Source organism: Salarias fasciatus, unplaced genomic scaffold (genome assembly GCF_902148845.1).
Source record: "Salarias fasciatus unplaced genomic scaffold, fSalaFa1.1, whole genome shotgun sequence".
Taxonomy (NCBI): Eukaryota; Metazoa; Chordata; class Actinopteri; order Blenniiformes; family Blenniidae; genus Salarias; species Salarias fasciatus.
In genome coordinates this window covers 16,277-30,559 of record NW_021941385.1, presented here as the reverse complement: position 1 = coordinate 30,559, position 14,283 = coordinate 16,277, and the positions used below count along the sequence as shown (strand labels likewise).

General features: G+C 63.2%; 1 protein-coding gene across 1 annotated transcript in view; it reads left to right on the top strand.

The window, feature by feature from the left end:
• The window catches only part of LOC115385427 (nesprin-1-like), a 45,400-nt gene that overhangs the window by 16,489 nt on the left and 14,628 nt on the right, over window positions 1-14,283 (top strand). Inside the window, exons 18-28 of the mRNA XM_030087418.1 lie at window positions 54-259; window positions 3,633-3,773; window positions 4,120-4,411; window positions 4,912-5,090; window positions 5,171-5,480; window positions 6,245-6,325; window positions 7,024-7,130; window positions 7,248-7,361; window positions 8,710-8,874; window positions 9,655-10,018; window positions 10,086-10,222. Of these exons, the coding sequence (XP_029943278.1) occupies window positions 54-259; window positions 3,633-3,773; window positions 4,120-4,411; window positions 4,912-5,090; window positions 5,171-5,480; window positions 6,245-6,325; window positions 7,024-7,130; window positions 7,248-7,361; window positions 8,710-8,874; window positions 9,655-10,018; window positions 10,086-10,222 (2,096 nt within the window). The remainder of the gene's footprint in view (window positions 1-53; window positions 260-3,632; window positions 3,774-4,119; window positions 4,412-4,911; window positions 5,091-5,170; window positions 5,481-6,244; window positions 6,326-7,023; window positions 7,131-7,247; window positions 7,362-8,709; window positions 8,875-9,654; window positions 10,019-10,085; window positions 10,223-14,283) is intronic.

Here is a 14,283-nt window from a genome sequence, read left to right as displayed (position 1 = left end):
ACGGCCGTCCCCCAGAGGACGCCCGGACCCACGGTGCCGCCGGTCTCCGTCAGGGCGCCGCGGAGCGGGCGGAGGACGGCGAGGCGAGACTGTCCCGGGTGTCTCAGGAAGGACAGACACTGCTCCTCCACCTGCCGAAGGCCGGCGCGGCGGCGGCGCAGCAGCAGCTGTCCTCCGTCCAGCAGGACTGGGACGGCTTCCGGGACCAGTGCCGGCAGAACCAGCAGGTCCTGGAGGACAGCGCGTCCCTGCTGAGAGGGTAGGACCGCCGCTACAGACCGTCGCTACAGACCGCCGCTACCGACCACCGCTACAGACCGCCGCTACAGACCGCCGCTACCGACCACCGCTACAGACCGCCGCTACAGACCGCCGCTACAGACCGCCGCTACAGACCGCCGCTACCGACCGCCGCTACCGACCGCCGCTACCGACCGCCGCTACCGACCACCGCTACAGACCGCCGCTACAGACCGCCGCTACAGACCGCCGCTACAGACCACTGCTACAGACCGCCGCTACAGACCGCCGCTACAGACCACTGCTACAGACCGCCGCTACAGACCGCCGCTACAGACCAGAGCTACCGACCACCGCTACCGACCAGAGCTACAGACCAGAGCTACAGACCGCCGCTACAGACCACCGCTACCGACCAGAGCTACAGACCAGAGCTACAGACCGCCGCTACAGACCACCGCTACCGACCGCCGCTACAGACCGCCGCTACAGACCACTGCTACAGACCGCCGCTACAGACCACCGCTACCGACCAGAGCTACAGACCAGAGCTACAGACCACCGCTACAGACCACCGCTACCGACCAGAGCTACAGACCAGAGCTACAGACCGCCGCTACAGACCACCGCTACCGACCAGAGCTACAGACCAGAGCTACAGACCACCGCTACAGACCACCGCTACCGACCAGAGCTACAGACCACCGCTACAGACCACCGCTACCGACCGCCGCTACAGACCAGAGCTACAGAGGCTAATAGCCTCCATACACTCCTGAACAGTCCAGCTCCACTAAAAAACAGATCCATCTCTTTCACCCCTCTCACCCCAGTTCACCCCTCTCACCCCGGTTCACCCTGGTTCACCCCTCTCACCCCGGTTCACCCTGATTCACCCCTCTCACCCCAGTTCACCCCAGTTCACCCCTCTCACCCCGGTTCACCCTGGTTCACCCCGGTTCACCCCTCTCACCCCGGTTCACCCTGGTTCACCCCTCTCACCCCGGTTCACCCTGGTTCACCCCTCTCACCCCGGTTCACCCTGGTTCACCCCTCTCACCCCGGTTCACCCTGGTTCACCCCTCTCACCCCGGTTCACCCTGGTTCACCCCTCTCACCCCGGTTCACCCCGGTTCACCCTGGTTCACCCCTCTCACCCCGGTTCACCCTGGTTCACCCCTCTCACCCCGGTTCACCCTGGTTCACCCCTCTCACCCCGGTTCACCCTGGTTCACCCTGGTTTCACGGCTGTACAGTAGAAGTGGACTCGGCACACAGATGTCCCATCATGCCGTGGGGCTTTAGAAGGACCGTCCTTCCTCCAGACCTGCTCCCTCCAGACCTGCTCCCTCCAGACCTGCTCCCTGCTCCCAGACCTGCTCCCTGCTCTGGTCTGAGTCCCTCCAGACCTGCTCCCTCCAGACCTGCTCCCTCCAGACCTGCTCCCTCCAGACCTGCTTCCTCCAGACCTGCTCCCTGCTCCCAGACCTGCTCCCTCCAGACCTGCTCCCTCCAGACCTGCTCCCTCCAGACCTGCTCCCTGCTCTGGTCTGAGTCCCTCCACTCAGCACCACTCAGCTCAGACATCACAGACCCCCCGACTCCCCCCAGCCCATAAAGCCTCCTGACTTGTGAGCTCCCTCTTGTCCTTCTTTGTTTCCAACATCTCTGCCGTCCACCAGCAGCCGTCTCCATGTGGACCTGCAGTCTCTGGAGTCTCTACTGTCTCCGTTTTGTCCATTCGTAACCCCGTCCTTCAGCTTTGTCCTCCCCTCAGTCCAGGTCATGTCTGAACTCATTCTTGAGGCCAAACCCTCCCCCAGCTGGACCCCCGCCCTACAGTCCTTCTCTTCTCTCGCTCCCCTCATCACCAGCATCATTCATTCATCTCTCACTTCTGGCGCTGTCCCTCACTCACTCAAAACCGCTACTGTGACCCCGTCCTGAAAACACCCTGGCCTGGACCTATAAGCTGGAAGAAGCTGCAGCTCGGAGGTCAGTGAGGGGGGGTCGCAGGACAGCAGGAGCTGCAGCGTCTCCAGAGGAGCCAGTTAGATTCAGCTCAAATATCATCTCCTCCATCACAGCTCAGCAGACCAAGTGTCTCTCCTTTCCAAACATTAATTTTAGAACGAATATATTTTCTGAATGAATCCCTTTGTCCTGTGGAGCCTGCAGTCCCAGAATCAGATGAGCAGGGTGAGGACGGACCGTGTGGGGGGGTCCGTCCTGGGGCGCAGCCGGAGAGACTGATTTTACTCATTTTAATATGTTCTTGATTATTATTGACGGTTAATAATACCACTATTTTGTGTGTGTTGGTGTGTGTGTGTGTGTGTGTGTGTTTATCAGGGAAACGAGTGCGGAGTGTGAGTGAGAGGGAGCTGCGCAAATGTGCACTGTAAAAAGTTAAATAAAGTTTAAAACCTGATTTGAGGCACTGATAAAGCAGACATGAGGCATTCGACGCTTTGCTTCAGCTTTCCCGCCTCGTCTTCACCAAGTGTTTCCGGCCGTCTTGTTTCGGTGAATTTTTTCTTTCGGTGGCCGAATTTTCGGTGCATCACTAACTGGACTGGTCCACTTACACTGGTCCCCCCACATACCCCCCCCCACACCCCCCCCCCTCCACATGGCCACTCCTGTCATCACTCCTCCCCCTCCTCCCCCTCCTCTTCCTCCTCTTCCTCCTCTTCCTCCTTTTCCTACTCTTCTTCCTCTTCCTCCTCTTCCTCCTCTTCTTCCTCTTCCTCCTCTTCCTCCTCTTCCTCCAGCCTTCAGCTTCCTGTCCACCCTGCCACCTGGTCTCCATGGGTCCAGAGCATCAGTGGCTCTGGACCTCTCTCCCTCTCTCCCTCCAACCTCCGACCTCTGACCTCTGACCTCTGACCTCCACCATGACTGCCTGCCTGTTTAAATCCAGACTCAGACTCTCCTGGTCAGACGTCCTGCTGCACAGCGGCTCAGAGTCTCCGTCAGAGCTGCTGCTCTCTTCCTGCTCTCTTCCTGCTCTCTTCCTGTTCTCCTCTTGTTGTTCATGTTCTCTTCCTGCTCTCTTCCTGTTCTCTTCCTGTTCTCTTCCTGTTCTCTTCCTGTTGTTCTCTCTGCTTTTAACTCTTTCAGTGTTTTAATGTTCAGCGTCTCTGGGTGTGAAAGACGCTTTAAATTGAAGAAATTATTATTATTATTATTGTTATTATTACAGACTGACAATACAGATGCTCCTGTCCCCCTCCTGTCCCCCTCCTGTCCCCCCTCCTGTCCCTCTCCTGTCCCCCCTCCTGTCCCCCCTCCTGTCCCTCTCCTGTCCCCCTCCTGTCCCTCTCCTGTCCCCCTCCTGTCCCACCTCCTGTCCCCCCGTCCCCCCTCCTGTCCCCCCGTCCCCCCTCCAGGTTCCAGGGACGGCTGGACCGGCTGCGCCGCTGGGTGGAGCAGATGGACAGGAGACTGACGGAGGAGCTGATGGAGGTGGACGCGGAGACGTCCGTCCTGCAGCAGGTGGAGGACTTCCAGCAGGAGGCGCTGAAGGAGAGGTAGTGAGACACCCTGGACCCGGAACCCGGTCTAGAACCGTCCAGACCTGAACCCCGAGGACCACATGATGGACAGCTGCTAATGATCTGTCCCCCTCCTGTCCTGCTGTCCCCCTCCTGTCCTGCTGTCCCCCTCCTGACTTGCTGTCCCCCTCCTGTCCTGCTGTCCCCCTCCTGTCCTGCTGTCCCCCTCCTGACTTGCTGTCCCCCTCCTGTCCTGCTGTCCCCCTCCTGTCCTGCTGTCCCCCTCCTGTCCTGCTGTCCCCCTCCTGACTTGCTGTCCCCCTCCTGTCCTGCCGTCCCCCTCCTGTCCTGCTGTCCCCCTCCTGTCCTGCTGTCCCTGCAGGGACTCGCTGGAGCGTCTCTGTCAGGAGGGACAGGCGCTGAGCGACGGCGGCCGTGGGGACGGCAGCGAGACGCGGGTGTCCTCTCAGCTGCAGGCGCAGCACCAGGCGCTGCTGCGCCGCGTCTCCGAGCGTCTCCGGAGCGTCCAGCTGGCGCTGCAGGACCGGCAGGTCTTCCAGGACACGCTGCAGTCCACCTGGACCTGGATCCGGGACGTCCAGGACCGGCTGGCGTCCCTGGACTCCACGCAGGGGAGCAAGGACACGCTGGAGAAGAGGCTGGTCCTGGTCCAGGTGGGTCGGCGTCCGTCCCCGCCGGTCACGGCTGTCCTCCCCGTCCTCACCGTCCCCCCCATCCTCTCCGTCCTCCCTGTCCCCCTCGTCCTCACTGTCCCCCTCGTCCTCACTGTCCTCCCCGTCCTCCCTGTCCTGCCCCGTCCTCCCTGTCCTCCCCGTCCTCCCTGTCCCCCTCGTCCTCACTGTCCCCCTCGTCCTCACTTTCCTCCCCGTCCCCCCGTCCTCCCCGTCCTCCCCGTCCTCTCTGTCCTCCCCGTCCTCCCCGTCCCCCCGTCCTCCCCGTCCTCCCTGTCCTGCCCCGTCCCCCCGTCCTCCCCGTCCTCCCCGTCCTCTCTGTCCTCCCCGTCCTCCCCGTCCTCCCTGTCCTCCCCGTCCTCCCTGTCCTGCCCCGTCCTCCCTGTCCTCCCCGTCCTCCCTGTCCTCCCCGTCCTCCCCGTCCTCCCCGTCCTCCCCGTCCTCCCCGTCCTCCCCGTCCTCCCCGTCCTCCGTCCCTGCAGGACGTCCTGCTGATGAAGGGTGAGGCTGAGGTGAAGCTGAACGTGGCGGGGGGGAAGGGACAGCAGGTCCTGAAGCAGAGCCGGCCCGAGACCCGGGACCCGGACCCGGTCCGGGTCCAGCTGCAGAGCCTGCAGGACGCCTGGGGGACGCTGCTGATGAGCGCCATGAGCTGCCACAGGTAGGCCCGCCCCCGCCCCGCCCCCCGCCCGCCTCCTGACCTCGGCTCCGCCCACCGCCTGCCCTCGGCTCCGCCCACAGCCGCCTGGAGTGGACGGTGACGCAGTGGACCGGCTTCCTGGAGGCCCGGGGCCAGCTGGAGCAGTGGATGGAGGCGGTGGAGGCGGAGCCGGGCCCGGCGGGGGCGGGGCCGCCGGGCCTGAAGGAGAAGGCCGCCACGCTGGAGCGGCTCCGCGCCGTCCGGGCCGACGTGGACGCCCACGCCGCCGCGCTGGCCCGCCTGACGGAGCAGGCGGCCGAGCTGCACCGCAAGACCGGAGACCCCGCCTTCGGCCCCGACGCCCGGGACCGGCTCGCCGCCCGCTTCGCCGACGTCTCGGCCGTCGTCAAGGTAACGAACCCCGCCTCTCCCGGAGAGGCTGCTCTTCATCTCCCTCCTCCTCCTCCTGGTCTCAGTCTGAGCTCTGAGGAAACCAGGACCAGGATCAGAGCAGAACCAGAACCAGAACCCTCCAGGCCCTGACAGCAGCCCAGCTAGCTACTGCTAACTGCTGCTAACACAGCAGCAGCCAAGCTAACTCCTGCTAACTCCTGCTAACTGCTGCTAACACAGCAGCAGCCAAGCTAACTCCTGCTAACTCCTGCTAACTGCTGCTAACACAGCAGCAGCCAAGCTAACTCCTGCTAACTGCTGCTAGCCCCTGCTGACACAGAGCAGCAGCCAAGCTAGCTACTGCTAACTGCTGCTAGCCCCTGCTAACACAGAGCAGCAGCCAAGCTAATGAAAGTTACGCATGTAACTGCAGTTGTGTTTCATCCCCCTGCCTGCCGGAGGCGGAGCATAAAGCAGTGATCATCCTTTCACATCCGCCCCCTGGTGGGAGACGTGAAAAACCACGCTGGTGGTGTCAGTCCTGACCAGCACATGGGAGAAAATGCAGCAGAGCCAAAAGCACAGCCCTCAATTCGAGGACATTGATGTCCTGCCCCTGTTGCCATGGCAACCATGTTCCCCGCACCATGCGCCCCTGCCATGTTGCTCCCCAACCCCGGAGAGACGCATCTGTGTGAAGGATCTCCCGACGGCTCGGTGGGGAACCCGTCGGAACGCCTTGTGAGACGAAGCGCCTCTCCCGCACTGAGTGGACTGTCCAGCCACATCTGAAGTGGACGAAGGGACAGAAGACCCAGGGGAACCACTGCAGACGCCGCCACCAGTTTGCCGAGAAGGTGGAGGTAGAGGTAGAGAACATACGGCGGGCTCTTCCGGGCTGGAAGTGCGGGAGCATGTCCAAAATGTCCTGAACCCGCCGAGGGGCGGGGCATGCCATCACGGTCTGAGAATTCAGGACCATCCCCAGAGAAGTGGTCACCTGTGTGGGGACCAGGCTGCTCTGGGCCGTGTTGACGCACAAGCCGAGAAAGGCATTGTGGTCCAGCACCACCTTCGTGTCCCAAACGGCGTCCACATGAGACGGGCTACAGGCTAGCTAATCGTCCAGGTAGGGCAAGATCGTCAAGCCCCGATTCTGCAGGGGGGACAGAGCTGTGGCCACGCACCTGGAAAACACCCGAGGAGACAGGGAAAGCCCAATGGGAGGACCCTGAACTGATGGTGCCTCCCTTGAAATGCAAAACGAAGGAACCGCCAGTGTGACGCGCAACAGGGACATGAAAGTAAGCGTCCTTCAAATCCATCACTGTGAACCAGTCCCGTGGCGATATTGTCTGGAGAACCTGAGGGGTGCGCAGCATCTTGAGTGGAATAACTTTTAGGAATTTGTTTAGACCCCGAAGATCCAGAACGGGCCGCCAGTCGGTACGAGGAAATACCCTGAATAAAACCCCCCCCCCCCCCCGGGTCCTGCAGGAACTACAGCACCTTTGGCCAGCAAGGTGCGAATCTCCTCGGACAGTGCTCGTGCCCCGGTCAGGTCGTGGATTACGGTCATCGGGACCCGGCCATGAAGCGGAGGCCGGCGGCGGACCTGAATGCGATAACCCCGGGACAGTGTGCTAGCCCCAAGCTTCTGGAGTGTGGGTAGCCCAGAGTCTGAGTTGACCCGGGGTAAAAAAAAACGACCGCCATGGAGTCTGCGTGCCCCCTGCCCTCTGGAGGGCCTGGGGGGGCGCTGGTGTGGCTGCCCCGTCCGCGAAGAGTGGGGGGGCAGAGACACATGCTGGGGCCTCCGCTGCGGAAACCGTTCTGTGTTCCTGGCGACGAGTCTCTGGAAGAGGATTCGGACCAGCAGAGTACCTCCGTGAAGACGAGGTAGAGGTAGACCCTGGACCCATCCGAGGAGGGGGACGCCTCTGAAGTCCCACCAATTGCTGCCGAGTCCGGTTTGCCTGGGCGGTGCGCTCCAGGGCAACCGGCACGTTCTGCAGCGTCCGCCGACCGGACTCTGGAAGGGGTGACTGTGCCAACCAAACCTGGCGTCGAGTCTGTACGAGCGTGGACATCAGGCGACCAAGCTCCCTTGACATTAAGGGCGAAATCTTGCAGGGACGCATCCATTAGGCCCTGCGTAGGCGGGTCGACAGAACCCTCCTCCAATGTCGACGGCAGACCCAACAAGAGGTGGGAGACGGAGTTACCGATGCACGCACCGGTGTCGTCCGCTTTGCAGAGCAGATCGTCCGTGATGCAACACTGCGGCCGCGGGCGCCTGGCGTTCGCAGTGTTTCCTCCGGATGTACAGTGAGGGAGGCGAGAGCTGGTTCTACAGCCGGCATGCGTCCCAGGCCAAACTTATCGGCATCTTGCATTGCCGCTAAGGCCCGCCCATCCGTGGCGGGCCTGGAAAACGCCTTGTAGATAGATAGATAGATGATAGATAAAAACTTTATTAATCTCCCAAGGGAGAAATTCAGGTGTCCAGCAGCACACAGATCATTCACACGCAAATAATAAATAACAACAGTACAATAAAAGTGCTCGTAGTGTACTCAGTTCAGCTCAGGCACATCTGTTCTACAGCCTGACTGCTGAGGGGATGAACGACCTCTGGAAGCCTCAGTTCTGCAGCGCAGTGACAGCAGCCTGTTGCTCCGCTCACTTTCTGGAGCTGCAGCTGTGTCGTGCAGTGGATGTTTGTTGTTCCTCCAGATACTCTGCGTTAGAGCCCCCTGTCATCTGTCCAGCTCCCTCACCTCTTCCTCTGACGGCGGCTGCCGGCTGGCGTCGGAGGAACGCGCCGTGGCGGGCTTGGTGTGACGGTGGGACATCCGACTGCAGCCGTCCGAATAGCCGCCGCCACAGACTCGTCTCCGCTGCCCCGGAGGGATTCAGTGCTTTATGCTCCGCCTCTGGCGGTCAGGAGGGATGAAACAGAACTGCTGCTAGCTGCTGCTAACACAGAGCAGCGGCCATGCTAGCTGCTGCTAACTGCTGCTAACACGTGTGTCCATGTGAGAACGGAGCGTCTCTGTCCTCGTTTGGACGGACCGTCAGCTCTTCTGTCTTTGGTTGTGAAAACTTGCTGCTCAGGTCGTCTATGTGGACCCTGTCCATGTGGACCTTGTCCACATGGACCCTGTCCATGAAGGTCCACAGCAGGCCTGGTGTCAGGGTGGCTGAGCTCCAGCCGCGTCTCCTGACGGAGTTGTCTGGTGTCCAGGGTCGGGTGGAGGACATGCAGAGCGCCGTGTCGGAGCACGAGCAGTACCTGGACGCCGTCAGGGACTTCAGCGACTGGCTGGCCTCCGCCCGCGAGGACCTGCAGCGCTGGTCCCACCTGTCCGGGGACGCCGAGTCCCTCAACAGGAACCTGTCCAAGGTGCAGGTGAGAGACCTCCACCCGCCGCCGGGCCGTCCCCCAGAGTCCAGCCTCTCTGGACCGGCCGTGTCCTCCACCGTAAACTGTCTACTGCTGGGAGCCGGGTGGAGGTGTGATCTGGGTGGAGGTGTGTGATCCAGGTGGAGGTGTGATCTGGGTGGAGGTGTGATCTGGGTGGAGGTGTGATCCGGGTGGAGGTGTGATCCAGGTGGAGGTGTGATCTGGGTGGAGGTGTGTGATCCGGGTGGAGGTGTGTGATCCGGGTGGAGGTGTGTGATCCGGGTGGAGGTGTGATCGGGTGGAGGTGTCTGGGTCAGGTGGAGGTGTGATCCAGGTGGAGGTGTGTGATCTGGGTGGAGGTGTGATCGGGCGGAGGTGTCTGGGTCAGGTGGAGGTGTGATCCAGGTGGAGGTGTGTGATCCGGGTGGAGGTGTGATCGGGTGGAGGTGTGTGATCTGGGTGGAGGTGTGATCCAGGTGGAGGTGTGATCGGGTGGAGGTGTGATCCAGGTGGAGGTGTGATCGGGTGGAGGTGTGTGATCCAGGTGGAGGTGTGTGATCTGGGTGGAGGTGTGATCCAGGTGGAGGTGTGATCGGGTGGAGGTGCCTGGGTCAGGTGGAGGTGTGATCTGGGTGGAGGTTTGATCCAGGTGGAGGTGTGATCGGGTGGAGGTGCCTGGGTCAGGTGGAGGTGTGATCTGGGTGGAGGTGTGATCCAGGTGGAGGTGTGATCGGGTGGAGGTGTGCGGACCGTGCGGAGGCTGACGGAGCTGTCCTCTGTCCTCAGGAGCTGCTGTCCTCGGCGTCCCGGGGCCGGGACCGGCTGGCCCGGGTGCGGCGGTGCGCGGCGGCGGTCCGGGACCGGGGACCGGACCGGCTCGGGGGGCTCGGAGGCGCTGGAGCGGGAGGAGGCGGCGCTGCTGTCGTCGTGGGAACAGTGGGAGGGCGGAGCCCGGCAGACCCGCTCCGCCCTGGAGGCGGAGCTGGCCCGGATCGCCGCCTCGGAGCGGGAGCTGGGGGGCCTGGCGGCCCGGCTGGACCGGGACCTGCGGGACCTGGGGGGCCGGCTGGACGACTGCCGGCGCCGCCTGGACCGGGCCGAGGAGCCGGGCGACGGCGAGGAGGCGGCCGCCGCCTGGCGCGCCGCCAAGGCGAGTCCCCCCGGGTTCTCCGGCCGGCCGGGTCCGGTGGGGTTCTAACCCGTGTTCTCCGGTCCAGGACGTCCTGGAGGACCTGCTGAAGGCGGAACCGCTCTGCGACGGCCTGAAGACCCAGATCAACGACCTGTGCCGGTTCTCCAGAGAGACCGGCTCCCAGTCCGAGCGTGTGTCTGCCCTCATCAAGGACTACAACAGGTAGGAACCCGCAGAACCCACAGAACCCGCAGAACCTGCAGAACCCCTCAGGAACCCAGCAGAACCTGCAGAACCCACAGAACCTGCAGAACCTGCAGAACCCCTCAGGAACCCACAGAACCCGCAGAACCCACAGGAACCCAGCAGAACCTGCAGAACCCACAGAACCTGCAGAACCCACAGGAACCCAGCAGAACCTGCAGAACCCAGCAGAACCTGCAGAACCAGCCCGGCTGCCAGCCTGACTCTGTGTTCCATTCAGAGCCCGTCTGGCTCGGCGCCATCGGGGCGGCGTTTCAAACCGGCGCTGAGAGGCGGGGCTACTGAGCGGAGAGAACCAATCCAGGACCAGGCTGCGACGCTCGTCGTTCTGTCCAGACGCGGGATCCTGGCGTGAAGTCCAGACTCTGGACCAGTTCTGCCGTTTTTGTTGTAGAAATCTAGGAGTGGGGGAGTGGCCAATAATCCCACCGGACGCTGAAGCGCCGCCACCGGGAGCGGGGAGCGCCGCCACCGGGAGCGGGAGCGCCGCCACCGGGAGCGCCGCCACCGGGAGCGGGAGCGCCGCCACCGGGAGCGCCGCCACCGGGAGCGCCGCCACCGGGAGCGCCGCGCAGCGCAGAAAACAGACCTGAAGCGAGTCACCAGCGCCGTGGCGCCGGCGCTCTGCTGATCCGTCGAACACCGGCGCTTCTGGGCGGCGCCGCGGCGTCTGGTGGGACGCGGTGCGGCGGTGCGGTGCGGCGGTGCGGTGCGGCGGTGCGGTGCGGCGTCCGGTGGGATTTGGGGATTAAAGAGCGCGTGTGTGTGTGTGTGTGTGTGTGTGTGTGTGTGTGTGTGTGTGTGTGTGTGTGTGTGTGTGTGTGTGTGTGTGTGTGTTCTTGTATTTCTATCCTTGTGGGGCCAAATGTCCCCACAAGGATAGCAAAACGTGGAACGACGTGCCTTGTGGGACCTTTTTCCGGTCCTAAGTAGGAGAAACAGTGTTTTCTTGACCATGTTGTTGTTACTGAAAACAGTAAAAGGTCAAAAACATTTCTTTAGGGTTAGGCTTTGTTGTGGTGTGGGTTAGGGTTAGGGTAAGGGTCAGGGTTAGGGGCTAGACATGAATGGGAGTCAATGGACGGTCCCCACAAGGATAGAAATACGAGACTGTGTGTGTGTGGCCGGTCTGCTCTCAGAACCTCAGAGAACCTCAGCAGGACGTTCACCCTGGTTCTCTTCCAGCTCTGGTCTCGGAGTCTCACTGCGGGACACGCCCCCTGCGCCGTCCCCCCGCCCCGGTCCAGACCGGGAGGACGTCCTCTTCTCGGTCTCGGGAGGACACCTGTCCCCCGCTCCGGTCCGGAGACCTGGTCGTGTTTCGGAGAACCGCGGTTCTTAACCTGAAGTTCTCTTTCAGCGTTTGTCTCGGCGTCTCACTGCGGGACTCGTCCCGCCTGGAGGACCGGTCCAGGACCGGTGCTGCTGGGACGGACGGGCGCCGGGACACGGGGGCTCGGACCGTCCAGGATCCGGAGAGATCAGCGCCGCTCCTGAGCGGTTCTCCAGATGTGATCCAGCTGCTGGACTTCCTGAGTCCAGGTCTCAGCGTCCCGCGGTCCTGCGCCGCCAGAGGACAGAACACCGTCCCCCTGGGGCGCAGAGGCGGGTCAGGGTTCAGAGAAACCCGGCCGGTCCCTTTAGACCCTGCTGGACCGGTTTCAGCCAGAACCTGGACGTCTCGGGGGCCGGCGCCAGAACCGGAGCTTCCAGGGACGGCGTCTTCAAATCCACTGCCGCGGCTCAGAAGCTCCAAAGACCTGTCCCCAGGACCCAGTCCCCAGGACCAGGACCAGGACCACGGGCCTGGACCCCAGACCAGGACCAGGACCCCGGACCAGTCCCCAGGACCCTGGACCAGTCCCCAGGACCAGGACCCCGGACCAGGACCCCGGACCAGGACTCCAGACCAGGACCCAGGACCAGGACCCTGGGCCAGGACCAGGACCAGGACCCTGGGCCAGGACCCAGGACCCAGGACTCCTTCCAGCCACTCCAGAACTGCAGTGATGAGCCGGTGTGGCTGCTGGAGGCCGGAGCAGGGGGTGGAGCAGGGGGCGGAGCGTCCAGACCTTGGAGACGGACGGGGGACGGGGGACAGCAGGTCCGGCTCTGTCTGGACCTCCTCCCTGCCGTGGACCTTCCGGTCCTGGCGTAGCAGGTCCGTCCCGGGTCAGGACGCCCGGGACGCGCTGTCCTCTCAGGAAAGGCTGGACTGACCGCTGTCCTCGCCGGGACCGTTCCCATGGCGACGCCCGTTTCCCCGGACGCAGAGGGACGGCGGACGGCGGGTTCGCTACGGGACAGCGAGACCGCGAAGCGCCGGACTCGGTCTCTGTCCTCCGGCCGTCCGTCTCCTGAACAGGCGTCGTCTCGCCTGACGGAGCGGGACGCCGGAGTCTCCAGGAGTCCCTGTCCTCCTGCCGGTGTTCTGTTGACGTTTCACACCGAGTGTGTGTGTGTGTGTGTGTGTGTGTGTGTGTGTGTGTGTGTGTGTGTGTGTGTGTGTGTGTGTGTGTGTGTGTGTTTTCGTCGTCACGCTGCCAGACGCCTCTGGATCTTCCCAGCAGTGGTTCTGTTGACCTCTGACCTGGAAGCTTTGCGCCGTGCGGCTCGTCGTTTCCGCGGCAACCGGAGGCTGCACGCTGCTTCTGTTACAGTTCAGTGTAAAACGGACGAATATCTGTGGGACGAAGACGTCCTGGACGAGAACGTTGGACCTGAAGGCCGTCCTTCAGTCTGGAGCCGACGGTCCGGAGGAGGACAGAGGACAGAGCTTCCAGGTCAGAGGTCAGCAGAAGGACCCCGGGCTGCGGACAAGGCCGGATTAACCATTAGGGCAACTGGGCAATTGGCCAGGGGCCCGAGACCTGCAGGGGCCCGAGACCTGCAGGGGCCCGAGACCTGCAGGGGCCGAGACCTGCAGGGGCCCGAGACCTGCAGGGGCCCGAGACCTGCAGGGGCCCGAGACCTGCAGGGGCCCGAGACCTGCAGGGGCCGAGACCTGCAGGGGCCGAGACCTGCAGGGGCCCGAGACCTGCATGGGCCGAGACCTGCAGGGGCCCGAGACCTGCAGGGGCCGAGACCTGCAGGGGCCCGAGACCTGCAGGGGCCGAGACCTGCAGGGGCCCGAGACCTGCATGGGCCGAGACCTGCAGGGGCCCGAGACCTGCAGGGGCCCGAGACCTGCAGGGGCCGAGACCTGCAGGGGCCGAGACCTGCAGGGGCCCGAGACCTGCAGGGGCCCGAGACCTGCAGGGGCCGAGACCTGCAGGGGCCCGAGACCTGCAGGGGCCCGAGACCTGCAGGGGCCGAGACCTGCAGGGGCCCGAGACCTGCAGGGCCCGAGACCTGCAGGGGCCCGAGACCTGCAGGGGCCCGAGACCTGCAGGGGCCCGAGACCTGCAGGGCCCGAGACCTGCAGGGGCCCGAGACCTGCAGGGGCCCGAGACCTGCAGGGGCCGAGACCTGCAGGGGCCGAGACCTGCAGGGGCCCGAGACCTGCAGGGGCCGAGACCTGCAGGGGCCGAGACCTGCAGGGGCCCGAGACCTGCAGGAGCCGAGACCTGCAGGGCCCGAGACCTGCAGGGGCCGAGACCTGCAGGGGCCCGAGACCTGCAGGGGCCCGAGACCTGCAGGGGCCCGAGACCTGCAGGGGCCGAGACCTGCAGGGGCCGAGACCTGCAGGGGTGCAGGGCAGGAGCTTGACCAGAGCAGAGGCGTAGCTACGGGGGGTTGGTGGGTTTTGAAAACCCTGGGGCCCTCTTGTGGTGAAATCCGCTGCCGAGGATTTCTGTTTGTTTGTTTGTTTAAATCGGAGGCGGAGTCAGGGCCAGAGGCGCCCCGGGCTGGAGGGGCCCCGAGGGACGGCTGACATCAGTCAGTTTCAATGACAAATTAGTAAGTAAGTAAAGTTCATTTGTATCTTTCACAGACAAAAAAGCCACAAAGTGCTTCACAGCATATAAATAGCACAACAATAAATACACAATAAATAAATAAATAAGCAACACTAACAA